Here is a 19,158-nt window from a genome sequence, read left to right as displayed (position 1 = left end):
CTATCTATCTATCTATCTATCTATCTATCTATCTATCTATCTATCTATCTATCTATCTATCTATCTATCTATCTAGTGCCTTTCACATCTATCTATCTATCTATCTATCTATCTATCTATCTATCTATCTATCTATCTATCTATCTATTATATAGTGCCTTTCACATCTATCTATCTATCTATCTATCTATCTATCTATCTATCTATCTATCTATCTATCTATCTATCTATCTATCTATCTATCTATCTATCTATTACATAGATAGATAGATAGATAGATGTGAAAGGCACTATCTATCTATCTATCTATCTATCTATCTATCTATCTATCTATCTATCTATCTATCTATCTATCTATCTATCTGTCTTCTCCCTTTGGATTATTACAGTATATATTGTGGCCTGAAGGGACGTAGCTGAGCCCCCAAACTCTTGACACATCTACAATGCACAAGTCCTGGGTAAAAAAATCCCATCTTTTATCTGACAGAGAATACCGTAGTACAGGCTTTCCTTTCAACAGTCCTCCTTCTTTACCAATGTGTACTCTTTCTCTTCCACTCCTCCCTTGACTCCCTGGGCTATGTTCAGGGCTCCCTTTTAAATCCGAGCCAGAAGTATTTCCACAGCCAAATCAGGGGCAGAGGCAGGGAATGCCATGCTGCTCTTTGTCACCATCCATTATACTGACCTCCTATCCAAGTAAGGGAAGGGTGTATATACTGTATATATATATTTATACTGTATCCATTCTATTCATGTAAGTCACCTTGCATAAGACCATCTCCCAAAGGTACAGGAATAATTCTACCATGAGGGCCTTTAGTGTCGTAAAGGAGCTGAGTGCCTTAGCTCAAGCAGAGAAGTCATCAAGTGACATAAGGTGACTTTGTCTCCACCAAGTGGTGATATGTGACAAATCATTCATGGGGAAGATGGAGCTCAGATAGATAGATAGATAGATAGATAGATAGATAGATAGATAGATAGATAGATAGATAGATAGATGTGAACGGCACGATAGATAGATAGATAGATGTGAACGGCACGATAGATAGATAGATAGATATGAAAGGCACTATATGATAGATAGATAGATGTGAAAGGCACGATAGATAGATAGATAGATATGAAAGGCACTATATGATAGATAGATAGATGTGAAAGGCACGATAGATAGATAGATAGATAGATAGATAGATAGATAGATAGATAGATATGAAAGGCACTATATGATAGATAGATAGATAGATAGATAGATAGATAGATAGATAGATAGATAGATAGATAGATAGATAGATAGATGTGAAAGGCACTATATGATAGATAGATAGATATGAAAGGCACTATATGATAGATAGATAGATAGATAGATAGATAGATAGATATGAAAGGCACTATATGATAGATAGATAGATGTGAAAGGCACGATAGATAGATAGATAGATAGATAGATAGATAGATAGATAGATAGATATGAAAGGCACTATATGATAGATAGATAGATAGATAGATAGATAGATAGATAGATATGAAAGGCACTATATAATAGATAGATAGATAGATAGATAGATATGAAAGGCACTATATGATAGATAGATAGATAGATAGATGTGAAAGGCACGATAGATAGATAGATAGATAGATAGATAGATAGATAGATAGATAGATAGATGGATGTGAAAGGCTCTATATGATAGATAGATAGATATGAAAGGCACTATATAATAGATAGATAGATAGATAGATGTGAAAGGCACTATATGATAGATAGATAGATAGATAGATAGATAGATAGATAGATAGATAGATAGATAGATAGATAGATAGATAGATAGATAGATACTTTATTAATCCCTAGGGGAAATTCACAATGTTCAACTGCAGACTCTTATACAGTTACATTAAATGAAATTCTACTTAAATGCATTGTTAGTAATCCTGGAACATGAGAGTAGTGACTTGTAGCATGTTGGTCAGATGTGAAAGTAAGAATTTTACTGTACTCTGCATGTGTGACAATAGAAGTACTGCAGTCGCTTGCTCACATAGGTCTTGCCATTCTCATTAACTTTTAGATTTGTTTGTTGCTCAAAGGCACATGGGAAACAAATGCTTTCTTTCTTTCTTTCTTTCTTTCTTTCTTTCTTTCTTTCTTTCTTTCTAAAAAATGTCTAACAAAGTCTCCTCATTAAAGTATTTTACCACATGCATGGGTCCCCACAGTGTCGTTGTCTCCATTTTTCCTATCAATGCGGAGGGCATTCTCGCAAATTTGTCCCGCAGGCCAAACAGCAGTTAGAACCCCCGGCCCACCCCCCCCCCACGCCCCTGTCCGCCCTCCCCCACACACGTGCACACTCATACAAACACCCAGTGGAAAGATGATGTATATGCTGGGTCCTTTCCAGTTGTTGCTGGGGACCCTGAGGAAATGCAGGTCAGATAGCAGATGTGCTCTCTTCTAAGTAAACAAAGTGGGAAGCGAAGGGCTTGGCAGAGCGAGAGTGCGGAGCCGAGAGGGAAATGCTGGGGGATTGTAAAGTTTGTGTGTTGGACCCAAGGTGTGGATTGTTTTCAAGTTGCCATCTCTTTGTGGGATAATAGTCAGAAATCAGCATTAAATACAATATTATTGGTCTTAAACGCTGCTTGAGGTGGGGAAAAAATAAGTGCCAGCATTCACCTTCTGGACTTGTTGGTATTGGCGTCAGCCACTATTAGCAAATCATCCTAAATTTTGATGCTGATGTTCACCATGTCCTGCATGTTTCTTAAGTGAAGGTGCACAAATTCCAGTTTGTCAAATTACAATCTTGTCTGTAGCTTTGGTATGTGATGCCATCAAGATAACCCATCAGAGCAATGAGGAGCTCTGAAGTAGCTGCAGCTTTGTCAGCCTTTTTTGTAGCCAACACATTCTAACAGAGTAAGAGATGGGCAAAGTAGCACCAGCAGACGTAATGGCAGAGAAGAGTGTATGGGAAACCAAATGGGGGACGTGGTGCACTCTGGGTAATGACACTTGTAAGGTACATTTTTTTTTTTTTGCTAAAGAGAGTCTGATTTCCAGTGCCCACTCCAATTGGCACCAACCCCTTCCAGGATATCTAATAGTCATGACCGGGATGGAACAGGTACATTCTGCTCAAAAGTGTGTGCAGAAGATTGTCAAAAACAAAGCATTCAAGTGCAACAGTGCAGAAGAAACCAGGTCACCCAATGAATAAGACTTCTTAAACATTATGCCTGTAACACCGATGTACTTGTGCGGGGGCAAAAATATCAAATAAATAAATAAAATCCATTTAAATTTAGCCTGGCACATCTTCCTTTCCCGTTCAGTTCACGCTGGAGGTTTTGCAGCTGGGTGGAGATACCAACAGACAGCCGTGTTGTTCTCCTTCTGATCACCATTCATAAGCCGGTCTTCCACTATGTCCACCTTGCCATCTAAAGTATGCCTGGGAGTCCTTGAAACCAAACCCCCAGCTCCTCCAGACTATTCAGCAGGAGACCATCCAACCTCAGAGCGCCATTTCTCCCGCTCCCTCGTGTCGCCCTCGTTGGCTCACGCTCCAAAATTCTGCCTTTGCTCTTTCTCGTTCCTCGGTTTTTCACCATGATCCCCTTCTAGGTACTCAGGCTTATTTTTTGTCCTCTGGTGGGCACAGGTGCCTAAATCAAACACCTCGGTGGGCTAACGAAGAACTGCGCATGTCTGCATGTGAATGCAGAACCAGCCAATCTACCCATCAACACCCTAGAGCTGCTAGTTCATGATACCACATTCACCTACATCCACCCGCAGCCTGAGCACACTGTTTTTAACTAAAAACTAACTAGCACACTGCCACAGACCCTAAATGCGTTTTACCACAATGGTGAAGATAGGGATGTAAATCAAAAGTTCTGTCTTTGGACTGCGGCACCCGCCTTACCACTGCGTCCCCACTAAATAAGCTGCCACCAGAGTGCTGTGAACAATTCTGTTGTCTACGATATATTAGGTGAGGACTTTCAACCCATGAATTATTCAGCAGAAGTGTGTCAAGAAACATTACTGGGACTCCTGGGGTGACAGACGGCTGGGGTGTCTGCGCAGCTGGGATGCCTGGAAGCTGGAAGGACCGGGAGAGGACCAATACCTCCCCTGGGACACGAGAGGGCAACCGCCCTGGTTCGCAGGTGGGCCACATGTTCGGAGCTGGATAGCTCCACCCGGTTGAGGCACGTGGTCACCACCAGGGTCCGCCCAGACGTTCCCAGAGTCATGGATGGCAGCACTTCCGCCACAACAGGGAGTGCTGCTAGGCCAGGAGGCAAATACACCCGGTGTGCTTCTGGGTGCTCAGGCAGCACTTCCGCCTCACCCGGAAGTTCTGCAGGAAGACCGTGAAGAAGCACATCCGGGTACTGCATAAAAGGTGCCACCTCACTCCAGTCGAGGAGCCGGAGTTGGGAGAGAGTGAGACGAAGCTTATGAGAGAGGAGTGGAGGCGGCAAGAAAATAAGAAGAGAAAAGGAAGGACTGTGAGTGATCGGTGCACTGTAATTGTAGAGGAAATAAAACGTGTATTTTGGACATACGCTGTCTTGGTGTCTGTCCCCATTGAGGCTGGTTCTCACAGTACCAACAGCAATATGAGTGCATAATGCTTTTTGAAGTCACGTTCCCTTTTTCCATCAAGATCTCGAGATACTTCATCTCCTCCACTGAGAGCAGTGGTGGTCTAGTTTTTTCTGATGACCTTAGACATGGAGGTGCTGATCCTCATCCCTTGACAGCAAATCACTTGAGGGTGTGTGTCAAAGGTCACAGTCAGATGAGGCAAAGAGGACATCATCGTCTCCAAAAATAAATGATGTTACTTACCCCTAGCCTCCCCAACTGGACACATCTAAACCATGAAACATGCACAACAAGAACTGCTGGGATGGGCATTTGAGAGTTCACGGGAGATCCCCCCATCTTATCGTTTCGAAGTGATCATGACTTCACGGGATGGTTGCGGATGGGGGAAAGAGTGGTATGGGGATTATTGCTTCCTATGTGCTGCATATAAATGTAAAGAATTATTATTATTATTATATGACGTGACAAGCTTTACACACCTGGATTTGGGGATTTTTTTTTGCCTTTCTTCTCAGCAGATCCTCTCAAGCCATTGGTGGACAGCGTTGGCTCCCCACTCTCTATAATAAAGCACTTTGAATTATGAGAATGCTATGTAAATGTAAAGAATTGTTGTTCTTCTTATTAAAACCTTTCCAGATTTTCAGCCTTCCGGGTGGGCTTTTCTCAAAAGTAAAGGCTCACGGCCGCTGACATGAGTGCCCCTTCTCACCAGCAGCCTTCCACCAGGGGTTACGAGTGAACTCTTGGAGTCGGAACAAAAGGCGCTGACTCTCTATCTCTGGTTCACTGCATCCACTCCTTTCCTGGTTTTTTTTTTTCGCCATCTCCTCCTAAATCATTGTTTTCCTGCACCCATGATAATAAATGTGTGTACCGCCTGTCACAAAAAGCCAACCATCCGTGTGAACAAACCCATTAATTTATATGGGCGCTGAAAAAACAACGGCAGGCGACTGCGGTGAACCTGCGGTGAACCTGGTGAACATCTCAAAGGCACCCTTCCTTCAGCAGGAAATGGAAAGGACAGAAGAATCCATTTATGGTTCATGCGGGCCCGTTTATGCCTTGGACTCGTCTTTGTTTTTAATGGTGGGTGGAAAGCGTTGCTTTTAGTTTCACCATCTTTGGTCAGTCTGGTGGGGCGTGAAGTTGTCAAAATGATTAAATCTGACATGAGCTTGGGATTAACTGTATCTAGGTTGCTCATTGAAGTCTGTTAATCAATGAAAAAATATGCATGTGACACGTTGGTATGTTAAATATGTTACATGTATGTATAATTTTCAGACAGATAGAAGAAGAAGCACTTCTGTATATAAGAGATAGTTAGAAGGTGTACACATAAAGCCGCCACACACTTTTCAAAAGACTATGGTGCAGATGTTTCATAGTGTGACTTGCCAGTGGGCACAGGGAATGAGTCCAGTGGATCGAGACTGCGACTTTAAAACGAGTTCATCAAGAGCATGGGGACACAGTTGAACACTTGTTAAGGGTAAATTTCACACAAATATTAGGAGGTTTTCTTCACACAGAGAACCAAAGACATCTGGAATGAGTGACCAAGTAGTGTGGTAGTCAGTAGGACTTTAGGGAGCTTAATGTTATTTTAGAAGAACTAGGGTGCTCTGCCAGCCCCTGAGCCAGCACTACGTGCTAACCTCTTTGCAGCTCTGCCACTCGCGTATGGGGATGTGGAGCATGGGGACACAGTTGAACACTTGTTAAGGGTAAATTTCACACAAATATTAGGAGGTTTTCTTCACACAGAGAACCACAGACATCTGGAATGAGTGACCAAGTAGTGTGGTAGTCAGTAGGACTTTAGGGAGCTTGATGTTATTTTAGAAGAACTAGGGGGCTCTGCCAGCCCTTGAGCCGGCACTACGTGCTAACCTCTTTGCAGTTCTGCCACTCGCGTATGGGGACGTGGATGTACAATTTAAACAGATTTTTATTTTCATGGGAATTGTTACATATGCATAATAGAACTATTTTACATTACAGTAAGTAATTAACTATAGTAAAAAAGAGTAAAATGTAATAATTTGATAGTAAATTATGTTTCATGTTGCGCTAGAGTTATTCATTGCATTATGGGGCAGAGTGGTGGCTCTGAGGCTAAGGATCTGTGCTGGTATCCAAATGAGATCCTACTCTGCTGGGCCCTTGAGCAAGACCCTTAACCTTTAATTGCTCCAGGGGTGCTGTTCAATGGCTGACCCTGTGCTCTGACCCTAAGGGGTATGCGAAAACTAACAAATTCCTAATACAAGAAAAATTGTATAAGGCGAAATAAAAGAAGAACAAGATATGTTTTCGTTCTGTTTGGATTTGAAATGAACACGCAAATACTTTTTAAACTTACACTCTTACTGTCAAACTTCATTAAAAACAATTTTTTGAATTAAATTTTCATCAGTATCGTATTAAATTTTGATTCTGTGTTTAGAGTTACATCGTGACAACGCAACATATAACTGCCCGTGAGTGAATATCGTTTCTTTCCCTCTAATAAATGAACCGACTTTTTCGAATGTTTGTCTCTGTGATTTGTTGTCATAGCAAAAGCTATTCTAACGGGAAACTGTAAACGTTTTAATACGAATGGCATATCAAGATCTCCTTTTCTGTCTAATGTTATCCCCTGAAGATGTACTACATTACCTTTCTTGGATACATCCTTCTTTCTACAGTAATTCGTGTGGTGGAAGACCGGACGGTGTTAACGGTTGTAGTTATTCCTCGGGATATTGTAAGTTGATGTTTTCATCTTCCACACCATCACCACCAACTGCTTCAGCAGAGTCTATTGATACACATTTAACCAATTTGTCGTGTCAATGATCGACAGTTTTCGCGTTAATTTGTTTGACTTCATCGTTTTTCGGTGCTAGGATTGCCCGTATACTCATTTTTTCTGTTGATAACCCTTTGTGATGAAATTCTTCAATAAGATTTGGACATAATACAACTTCTTTAATTGGGAACTTGAAGTGAGGATAAACGTTAAAATTTATAAGAGCAGAGAGCGCAGGAAGTGTGTCTGACAAAAGCATTCACACAAATGAGAGGTGAGAGGGCCGTGTGCGTGGTTGAATATGATTGAGAGGAGGGCAGGACTTGAAAAAAATCTCATGGCCAAAGTCTCATCTCGCGGGATTTGAAATTATCTCTTTGAAAATTTCTCGTCTTGGGATTTCCTTTTATAACAGAGCGATTAATCGGACAGGACAGGTGAGCTCTATTGGCCTGTTCTCATCTCGATTGTTCTAATGTTCTATTGTCCATGCTGATTTTCTTGTTTTGGATTCACTGTTTCCTTCTTCTTTTATCCTAGTACATTCCACTCAGTTCCCCTGCTTTGTTACAGGTTTCCGTGGGACTCATTCTCAATTATCACCCTCAGTTGAGACTTAACATTACCTGTCATCTTATACTGTATACAGTCATGGTGTCAACGCCCAACATGACCCAGAAATCTGTTGGCTTAAAGTCCTCAATGCTGGTGTGTCATTGGGAAGGATGTGCAGCATTGGCCATCAGTTTTGTCTTCATTCTCTTGGATGGCCACTTAAAACCTGGTGAGCAACCAGCCATGAAGATTTCAAAGCCATCGATATCAAATGGAATGAAGCGGCAATCATCGCAAACCGATTGAACTTTTTGCTAAAAGATTCCTGCCCAATGCACCAAATGGAGCAGGAAGTTCTACATTTAATTCTAAGTGAAGTCTCTCCTCTGCTGCTAACTGCCTTCTGAATCAGCTCGTTGATTTGGCAGGCCTCACTTGAAGTGAAGTTACTGGTCCAGCACAACTTTGGCTATCATAGAGTTAACAAGAGCATCATATTGGGTCAGCTTAGCTCTGAACTAAGCAAAAGGGCTTGATGGATTTAATGGACTCCTCTTGTTTGTCAAATGTCTTAAGTTCTTATGTAAAGGATGTCACTGCTACATTAAAGAACACCATCTGTCCATCTATCCATCCATCCTTCCATCTTCAAAACCTGCTTTATCTTGAGTAGGGTCATGGGGGATGATGGACCCTATCCCATCAAGATTAGGGTTGCAGCCTTCTAACTTAAAGAGTCTGCGTTGTGCTTTCCTCTATAGCTCTGCTTGTAACTGATGAGGACCCCCAAACTTGTAGCAGTGCACCAGCACCACAACTACTCTTAGAATAGTGAAACGTACCTCTTGCTGTGGTTATCCTTTTTTTAAAAATGTCATCTTTTTTTTTTTTTTTTTTACTATTCTGCATTTTTTATACTTAAATATTATTTCTTTGATTTTTCCCTTTTTTGAGAAATTTCAGTCTCGGCTTCCTTCTATTCTTTTTTTTGTCAGCACTCTGTCAAACGTTGTGCCATCTCCTAGTCTTGTCTATGAGTTCAAACTATCATTTGAGAGTACGGTGTCTTTGCACCCCAAACAACCTCTTAGAATAAAAAATATTGCTTTTTAAAAGAAGCAGTTCATCTTTGACCCACTAGAGGGCAGACTACTCTGAGAGCTGCACAGCCCAGTAATTGTCTTAGATGGCCACATGTTTAACTATCTGAAGTTATGAAACTCAAACCATGTGAGGTGTGACAGAAAATGTGAGCTTCATGTAGTCAGCCTGAATGTTGTGTGCTTTAAGTGTACGAGTAAACTAAACAGAATGGATTTGCTATTTGTGTGTTAAGAAGGGAGCTGCAAAAACATCTCTGCATTCCTGGCAGGTCAAATCACCAGCCAAAGTTTTCACCTACACAAATGATTAAAAAAAAAAAACACACACACACACAAATAGTTTTTGGACCTAAAAGCCCACAGATTTTTCATTTTCTTTGCATTTTATCAAAGAAAATAATTTTGTGCCCATAGGCTGCATTGTGGTGTAGTGATTAGTGCTGCAGTATCATACCACTCCTGGTTCAAGTCCTGCACCTGATAGTTGTCTGTGCTGGTCTTCATTTGTGGCATTCCGATTATTCCTCCCAAGTCCTCAAAAATGTAACAGTTATATGTCAGCCCAGGGTTCCTCCCTGGCTGGGGTTCAAGTCTTTGTTTTATGTCAATTTTGAATCATTGAGGCATGATCATGTTACTTTTGTTGACTGTCTGCGTTGTTTTCTATGCCTGTGCTATGCTCCATGTGTTTTGTGGGTGGGTCCCTAAATAGGCGGGGCTACCTGCCAATCACTGCAAGGAATTGTAGAATCAGTTCTCGGCAGCAGGGCGGCCATGCGGCACATGTGTCCGGGCGCCATTCTCCTCCTTACCACCTTCGCTGTCACTCCCCCTACCTCTTCATATCTTAAATCATTCTTGAGGCAGATTGAAGACTTAAGTGCCAGCTGAAGTGAAAAAATTAAAGTAAACGTACTAAGTAATTGCAACACAAACATCGACTTAATCAGTTTTAACACGAGAAGATGCCGATGGAAGAAGAGAAGAAGCGGGCAGCTAGGGTGGAGAAATGAAGAGCTGCTCAGGAAGCAGCAAGTGCATCAACCTCGGAGCAAACAAATGTTAAACGTTCAGAGAAAGAGGAGGAGAACTAGGAATGCTCAAGTCAAGGGTATTCACTGCATGTTATTGCTGGTATAAGATAAAAAATGTAATCCAGTGAGGCACTGAAATTGTTATCACAGAGTGGCTGAGGAAAGAAAAACCGTAAGAGCTACTATCTTTGAGGACATGATGTTCTGTTGAAACAGTGTTGATGTAGATGAAGCCATCCTCCTTACAGAGAGAGAGGTTACAGCACATTGCCGCACCCACTACATGACAAATCAGAATTGCAGATTAGGACCGGAGTGCCAGCCATGCAACAGGTAACACCTCAGCACCACACTAGTTCAGATGGAGTTGAACAGTGTGAGGCTTTTTAAGGTGGCTCCCAAGTTTTTCCCTGCAGGTAGGAGGGCCTACAGATTGCAGGATGGAGCAATTGCAGGTTAAGGGCCCAACAAAGTGGAGTCACTTTTGTTTGTTATGGGATTCGAACCGGCAACCTTCCAATTACCAATGCAGATACCTAGCCTCAGAGCCACAACTCTGCCCCAGTCGCTGTTGAGTGCAATAGAAATTGTAGTCTTCATGTCAGCATTGCCACAAGGTTGGTGAAGAGATGAATATCTGGGGGTTATAAGGATTAAATATGTTTGGTGCTGGATCAATTACATGAATCTGACTGGTCGAGAAACGGCATCGTTTTACAGATTGTATTTGTGAAGCCGAACTGTAATCTTTCACTGGTATCGCTGGCATGCCAGTACAGGCTAAAACTAGGCCTGGGCCAGGGCCAGGGCCGGGTCCGGATGTCCCAAACTCAGTTTTACAGTCTGTGGTTGGGCGTAAGGGCTGTGTGTATTAAATAAATCCTGTAGTTTTACAAGTCTTATCTGTATTTGTGGGTATTAAAAGTATTTGCTTAAGCATTTCATTTGAGCGGGGCGGCACAGTGGCGCAGTGGTAGTGCTGCTGCCTCGTAGTAAGGAGACCTGGGTTTGCTTCCCTGGTCCTCTCAGCGTGGAGTTTGCATGTTCTCCCCGTGTCTGTGTTGGTTTCCTCCCACAGTCCAAAGACATGCAGGTTAGGTGCATTGGTGATCATAAATTGTCCCTTGTGTGTGTGTGTGTGCCCTGTGGTGGGCTGGTGCCCTGCCCAGGGTTTGTTTCCTGCCTTGCCCCCTGTGCTTGCTGGGATTGGCTCCAGCAGACCCCCGTGACCCTGTAGTTAGGATATAGCGGGTTGGACAACGACTGACTGACTGACTGATTTCATTTGAGCAGCTAGGTGTGTGAGAAGTTATTGAAGCTGTCAGGGGTTGTGTGATGTTTGCTTTTCTTTTTGTTTTGTCCTCAACTCATCTGAAGACGTATGCGTCTGTCAGGTGGGATGGAGAGAATCATCAACTATAAATACCAGGAGATCCTCACCTGGATGTAAAGGATACTCCACTTGTGTTTTAAATTGTTCTTGCTCTTCATGTGCAAGTTCAGGCTGACCGTTTGCTTTGGTATGAGTGGCACTGTGTTGCTGCCATATCATTTATTATTTGTTTTTCGTCGTCAGTGAAGAAGCTCCTGCTGTGAGGTTAGCTGTGACAGTGTGTGTCAGTTTGTTTGCGGATGTATATATATGTGACTTTCCTGTCGATGTCGCTGGGGTACAGAACGCGTCAGGAATACCACAAGCCCAAGCCTCCATTCTGTTTGTGTGCAGCCTTTCATTTCCTCATGGCAACGTCATTAGTGGTCATGGGAAGGAATCAAAGGCAGATTTTGGGGCCACCATGAGCCAGAAATGCAAATCATGGACAGCATAAGCCGTCGACTGAGACCAAAATCAAACTTCAGAAGCCAGGGGTGACCGAGTTTTTATGTGATTCACTGACATCACTTAGAATTTTATGTATGAATTAATATAAACCAGTCAGCCACAAGTTTAAAACCGCCTGCCTAATATTGTGTAGGTCCCACTTGTGCCACCAAAACAACTCTGTGCCATTGAGGCATGGACTCCACAAGACCTCTGAGGGTCTCCTGTGGTGTCTGACACCAGAATGTTACCAGCAGACCCTTTAAGTCCTATAAGTTGTGAGGTGGGGCTTCCATGGGTTGGACTTGTTTTTCTAGCATGTCCCACAGATCAGGGCCATCTTAACGCATGGGCACATTGGGCAGTTACCCAGCGGCTCCACGAGTATAGGGGCCCACGTTTTTTATTGATGCCTATATATGTTTCTGTTTTGCTATCAAAACAAGGGCCCCAGTGCCCTACTTTGCCTAGGGGGCTTATGATGCTGTTAAGATGCCCAAACGAACTGAGATCTGGGGAATCTGAAGGCCAAGTCAACACCTTGAACTCTTTCTTATGTTCCTCAAACCATTCCTGAACAATTTTTGCTGGGTGGCAGGGTGCTTTATCCTGCTGAAAGAGGCCACTGCAACAAGAAAATACCAATGCCATGGTCTGCTATAATCTGTAGGTAGGTGGTACATGCCAAAGTAACATCCAGGACCAGGACCCAAGGTACCCCAATAGAACATTGCCCACAACATCACACTGCCTCCCATACTACATCCCACTGGCATCATTTCCCCAGCTAAATGACGCACATGCATCTGGCCATCCCCATGCTCCAAAAGAACACACAATTGATTCATCAGACTAAGTCACCTTCTTCCAGTTCTGACACTCACGTGCCCATTGCAGGTGATGGACAGGGGGTCAGCATGGGCGCTCTCACCAGTCTGTGGCAACTCAGCAAGCTGTGATCCTCTGTGTGTTTTGACACCTTTCTCTCATGGCCAGCATTAAGATTTTCAGCAATTTATCCTACAGTAGCTCTTCTCTGGTATCAGACCATATGGTCTAGCATTCTCTCCCCATGCACATCTACTAGCCTTGGGTGCCCATGACCCTGTTGTGGGTTCACCGGTTGTCCATCCTTGGACCACTTTTGGTAGGCACTAACCACTGCATACCAGGAATGCCCCACAAGACCTGCCACCTCTTGACAGGTTCCATAGTGAGATCATTAACTACACACACGCACCCGGCTGTTCACATGATGGGCTTGCCTTCTCTCCCCATGGACATCTACAAGCCTTGGGTGCCCATGACCCTGTTGTAAGTTCACCAGTTGTCCTTCCTATGACCACTTTTGGTAGGTACTAACCACCGTATACCAGGAATACCCCACAAGACCTGCCATTTTGGAGATGCTCTGACCCAATAGTCTAGCCATCACCATTTGGCCCTTGTGAAAGTCGCTCAGATCCTTAACGCTTGCCCAGTTTTCCTCTTTCCAACACATCACCTTCAGAAACTGACTGTTCACTTGCTGTCTTAACATATCCCACCTCGTGACAGGTGCCATAGTGAGATCATTAACTACACACATGCACCCGGCTGTTCACATGATGGGCTTGCCTTCTCTCCCCATGGACATCTACAAGCCTTGGGTGCCCATGACCCTGTTGTGAGTTCACTGGTTGTCTGTCCTTGGACCACTTTTGGTAGGTACTAACCACCGTATATCAGGAATACCCCACAAGACCTGTCATTTTGTAGATGTTCTGACCCAATAGTCTAGCCATCACAATTTGGCCCTTGTGAAAGTCGCTCAGATCCTTAACGCTTGCCAAGTTTTCCTCTTTCCAACACATCACCTTCAAGAACTGACTGTTCACTTGCTGTCTTAACATATCCCACCTCTTGACAGGTGCCATAATGAGATCATTAACTACACACTTGCACCCGGTTGTTCACATGATGGGCTTGCCTTCTCTCCCCATGGACATCTACAAGCCTTGGGTGCCCATGACACTGGTTGTCTGTCCTTGGACCACTTTTGGTAGGTACTAACCACCGTATACCAGGAATACCCCACAAGACCTGTCATTTTGGAGATGTTCTGACCCAATAGTCTAGCCATCACAATTTGGCCCTTGTGAAAGTCGCTCAGATCCTTAACGCTTACCCAGTTTTCCTGCTTCCAACACATCACCTGGCTGTTCACTTGCTGTCTAAAATATCCCACCCTTGGGCAGGTGCCATAATGAGATCATCGATATGATGCACTTCACCTGTCAGCGGTTTGAACGTTGTGGCTGGTTGGTGTAAATGATAGTAGTTACAGAATAAACAGAGAACAAAGATGCACCAAAAAGGAATGCAGACACAGGGAACCTTGGGTAAAACGTAACAATCATGGCAATGTGTTGTATGTTAGTTGGACATGCAAGTTAAGAATTTCCTGGTACTCTGAACACATGACAATACCATTACTCCCATTACTAAGATATGAAGAGAAGCAGCCCCGGTTGTGAGTGTATGGTAAGGTTTGGTTGCACTGTGGCTGGATGGGGATCAGGTCGGTGGTGAACTTTTGGGCTGGCGGGGGGTTAAGCTACCTCGACAGTCATTGCATCCTGTGCTGTGCCCCTAAAGCTTTTAAAATTGTTGGGCTGAATGGCCTGTTCTTGTCACAGATTTTCTAATGTTCTAAATCAGTCCGTTAGAGAAATGTGGAAAATGCACTAGAAAAGAAAGAAAAAAAAACAAAAAAAACGAGTACGTCTCCTATAAACAACAAGTTTACACAAGAAATCCATCTGATCCGACTTGCATGTCACTTGCCAATGAAACATGAAGTTTCAGGGCCCCCACAAGGGAAGGGTGTTGTTTAGCTCTGGAGTTCACTTCTGTTCTAAACACACACACACACACACACACACACACATGCACACCCACACACCGCCAGCTGTAAATGGCTGCACATTCTGCCATTGGTACCTAAAGACGTTGGGTAACTTCAGAGGCACGTGGATTCACATGTGGTGCAAGAAGAGCTCTGTTCTCGATTTTCTTATTTAAAAACCAGGAAAGCCCAGCAACTGGATGAAAAAAAAAGCCTTTATGTTAATTCCAGGAAGCCCTCCCAGGACTCTGTGTGTGTGTGTGAGTTCCTTTGAGTCACGCATTGTGTCTGTGTGTCTGCATGTGCCTATGCACGTGTGTCTCTGCTCTTTCATTTGTGTAGCTCTATCACTCTGTGTGTGTGTGTGTGTGTGTGTGGCACCTTTGGATGTGACTTTTATTTTGTGTGATCCAGTGTGTGCACCTCTAAATACAGTATGTGTTTGTGCACACTTACGAAGACTCTGAGGTTTAGCGTTCCTCTGACGCCTGCGGGTGTGAGACTAAGTCCACCTTGTGAGGCCACAGCCTTGTCACTGTTTTGTCATTTCCATATTACGTCACTGTGTCCTCTGCATGCTCTGCTCCCTGTGGGACTGGTTGCCTTTTGTGCATTTCTCTGTGCACACGCGCCGTCTTCTGTCCCCGAGTGTATGTAGTTTGTGAATGACTGCGTATTGCTGCTGTGTCCGTTACGCTGCCCCCCAGGCTTCCTCTCCAGGACAAACGGCATTGCAGGCGGCCGTGCTCTTCCTGCCACCTCCCTCCCTCCCTTCCTCTCATGCTCTTTCTTTCTCTCTCTCTCTCTCTCTCCCCCTCCCTCTGCCTTTCCGATCTGAGCGCACATCTAAGGAGCAACTCTCTTCACGGACCTTTGCACGACTTTCTGCTCTTCTCAGTTTGACAGACCAGAATTCCCAGGATTTTGGAATAAGCGTGGAGGTGCGGCGACAGACAAGCCTGCCTTGTCGGATGAGTGAGATGGGTGAGGAGTGCGTACTGCTGGCGTTCCTGTTTTTGACTTCAGATCTTAGACGTGCCAGTTGCGCTGTTTCGGGATGTGATCTGAGAAAGGCTGCCGCTCTGTGCTGCTCTGTTTGCTTTTATTTTTTTCTTCTTTAATGGCTGTACTAATTAAATATTGGGGTGATATTCAATGAATGAATCTCTAGATGCTCACCTCTGATGGGCATCAATTGTCACAGAACTTCAGAAGGGGTGTCTTGTTGCTTCCACTGATCATTTATGTTATGAAGGAATGGGGGTGTTGGGGGCCTTGCCACCCTGCTTCCCAAATGGCAAGTTCTCCCTTTTGGTCATTAGTGGCTGGCAGCTCTTCCAAAGTGCTTTCAGGATGACACCAGCACTCCAGAACAATTGCCAACTTGATGTGCTAAATTAAGGTTATTAGAATGTCTGTAATGGGATAGGTGGTCATCCAACTTAGAGTTGTGTAGAGCTGGAATGACAGAGCCAGGGTTAGAGTTAGGATTATTTAACTTTGGGAAAAGGAACATACAGCTCTCTGGGTTTGTACCCAATCCACCCTCTCGCCCAAAGGCGAGGTGATTGCCCTCACTACTAACATATTAGTTTCTCTTGTGTTTACCTCTGTCTCTCATCGTCTGTTCCATACTGGACTACAATCTGTATATTAGGACAGGTCTCAGCCTGGGACATTTTTTGCATTAATGTTGTCATTTAATAGCACACATTTTGTTATTTAGTGCTTGGTGAGGGTTAGGGAAGGGAGGGGAGAGCAAGTGCCCTCTGTCTGTGAGCCATGGCCTGGTATGACAGGGATCCTCAGGAGTTTGATTTGCTGCTTAATTTTCATTTCTGGCCATACTGTAGAACTAATGTCTTCACTAATTAGGTGTCCTAACAATATGATTAATATAACAAGTGCATCACACGATTGGACCCTTACTGTATATAGTATTTTGTTGATGACAGCAGTATGCTCACCACACATTAGCTATTAGGTGTGGAAAGGATGACAGATATAGCTAACCAACAAGGGACATATGGTGATTAGGGGGCCAGAATGGACATTGGGGTACACCCTACTATTTTTGAAGGATGCTCAAGGATCATTCACTCATGTCAAAAGGCAGGACCTGTTAAAGCCCATTGCGGCACTTCTTGTGTGATTTTGGGCTATATAAAAAATAAATTGTATTTATGACCACAGAGAGTCTGGACCTTGCATTTACAGTACATCTCATCTGAAGGACTTGCTCCATTTTCACAGCCCTGGTGGCCTCACCAACACCCCTTCCAGCAGCAACCCAAGCTTTTCCTAGTGGGTCTTCCATGCAAGTACTGGCCAGGCCTGAACAGGCTTAGTTTCAGTTGGATGACCTTTTTTAAAGTGCAGGTGGTAGGACTGCTAAGAAGATTTAAATACACGCATACTATGGCTTGACCATACACTAGAATCAGTCAGTCAGTCATTGTCCAACCTGCTACATCCTAACACAGGGTCATGGGGGTCTGCTGGAGCCAATCCCAGCCAGCACAGGGCGCAAGGCAGGAACAAACCCAGGCAGGGCACCAGCCCACCGCAGGGCACACCCACACACACCTACACACCAAGCACACACTAGGGACAATTTAGGATCGCCAATGCACCTAACCTGCATGTCTTTGGACTGTGGGAGGAAATGGGAGCACCTGGAGGAAACCCACGCAGACACAGGGAGAACATGCAAACTCCACGGAAGCGAACCCAGGTCTCCTTACTGCGAGGCAGCAGTGCTACCACTGCACCACCGTGCCGCCCTACACTAGAATAACTAAAAGAAAATGTACAATGAAAGAAAACTGCTGACTTGGCAGTCCCAGTCCCAGTGAGGCATTATGTAAGTACATTGCTACTGGTATGCAGGAGCCTTCATTGTTGTTTTGGGCACACGTCTGCTGAATAATCCATTGGCTGAAAGTCCTCAGTGTTTGTGTGTCACAGAGAGGATGTGCAGCATTGTTCATAATGGCACTCAGTTTTGTTTTATTTTTTTTAATTCTGTCCTCCTCTACTACCTCCAGGTCGTCCACAGTGTGTCCCATAACTGAGCCTGCTCTTTTAATTAGGTTAATGATTTGGTGGGCATCTTTTAAAATGATGTTACCAGCCCAAAACAACACAGCATAGAAAATCACACTGGCCATTGCAGAGTTGTGGAAGATGTGAAGGTATATCATTACGTACATTAAAAGAATGCAGTCTCCTAAGGAAGAAGAGCCTGCTCTGCTCTTTCTTTTATGTGCTCTGAGGCCACTCCAACCTGTCACTGAATGTGGACCCTCCGAATACTTGTAGGAGTGTGAGCCAGGGCCACCAAAACCAAACTGACCAATCAGACTGCTCAGAGAGAGTGGACACACAGATATTACTATTATTGTGCACATCTTCTGATTTATTATATCAGAAGATGTGCACAAACACCTACATATTTATGTACTGGTAGAAATGAACATTCATTACATTTGCATATACAGTATGTGTATACGTGCTTCTATACACTCCTTGTATAGAGCTTTGTGTTTTGTTAGTTTTTAGTATATATTTAACACTAATGCTGTTTTACATATTTTGCATGGCGGGTCCATGGTTAGCACTCCAGTCTTGGCCAAGTTACTGTCTGCATGTACTTTATACATCTCTCTATAACTATGTGGATTTGCTCCAAATACTCCACTCTTCAAAGTCTGGGTGTGTATGTGAGTGGGCTCTGTTAAAGATTAGTGCACTGCCCAGGGCAGGTTCTCTGTCTTGTGCCCTATGTTGCTGAGATAGGCACAGGCTAGGCTCTCTTTGATCCTTCAGATGGATTAAACAGATTCAGAAAAATGGTGGCTGATTTTAAATGTGTTCAGCACTCAGAGTGTGTCAGGTTGTGAGCATGAAGTACATAGCCTCTTCGACTGCAATTCAACTCCCCCTTCTCCTGCCATAGCTCCTAGATCATCTCGTATAGCATCTGCTTATAGGCCAAAGCTAATTTAGAGATACGAGGGGGCTTTGCCCCCTGCTCATTTCGCTTGCCAACCCCCAGGCCTGCGCTACGTGCTAACCTCTTTGTGTATACAATTTAAACAGAATTGTTATATATGTATAATAGAACTATCTATGGGCAGCATGGTGGCACAGTGGTAGCGCTGCTGCCTCGCAGTTAGGAGACCTGGGTTTGCTTCCCGGGTCCTCCCTGCGTGGAGTTTGCATGTTCTCCCCGTGTCTGTGTGGGTTTCCTCCCACAGTCCAAAGACATGCAGGTTAGGTGGATTGGCATTTCTAAATTGGCCCTAGTGTGTGCTTG

The 19,158-nt window shown here is 43.9% G+C and overlaps 1 protein-coding gene across 4 annotated transcripts in view; it reads left to right on the top strand.

The window, feature by feature from the left end:
* septin12 (septin 12) overlaps positions 1-19,158 on the top strand; it is a 248,713-nt gene that overhangs the window by 124,257 nt on the left and 105,298 nt on the right. The window contains exon 1 of one of the 4 annotated variants that reach the window (XM_028814312.2): positions 13,981-15,824. The exons of 2 other annotated variants lie outside the window; for them this stretch is intronic. In XM_028814312.2, coding sequence (XP_028670145.1) covers positions 15,506-15,824 — 319 coding nt within the window. In that variant the 5' untranslated portion in view covers positions 13,981-15,505. Of the gene's footprint in view, positions 1-13,980; positions 15,825-19,158 lie in introns of those variants that run through there. One more of the 4 variants, XM_028814316.2, reaches the window with a different exon arrangement.

This window comes from Erpetoichthys calabaricus, chromosome 11 (assembly GCF_900747795.2).
Source record: "Erpetoichthys calabaricus chromosome 11, fErpCal1.3, whole genome shotgun sequence".
Lineage (NCBI taxonomy): Eukaryota > Metazoa > Chordata > Cladistia > Polypteriformes > Polypteridae > Erpetoichthys > Erpetoichthys calabaricus.
This window is presented reverse-complemented; position numbering and strand designations above follow the sequence as displayed.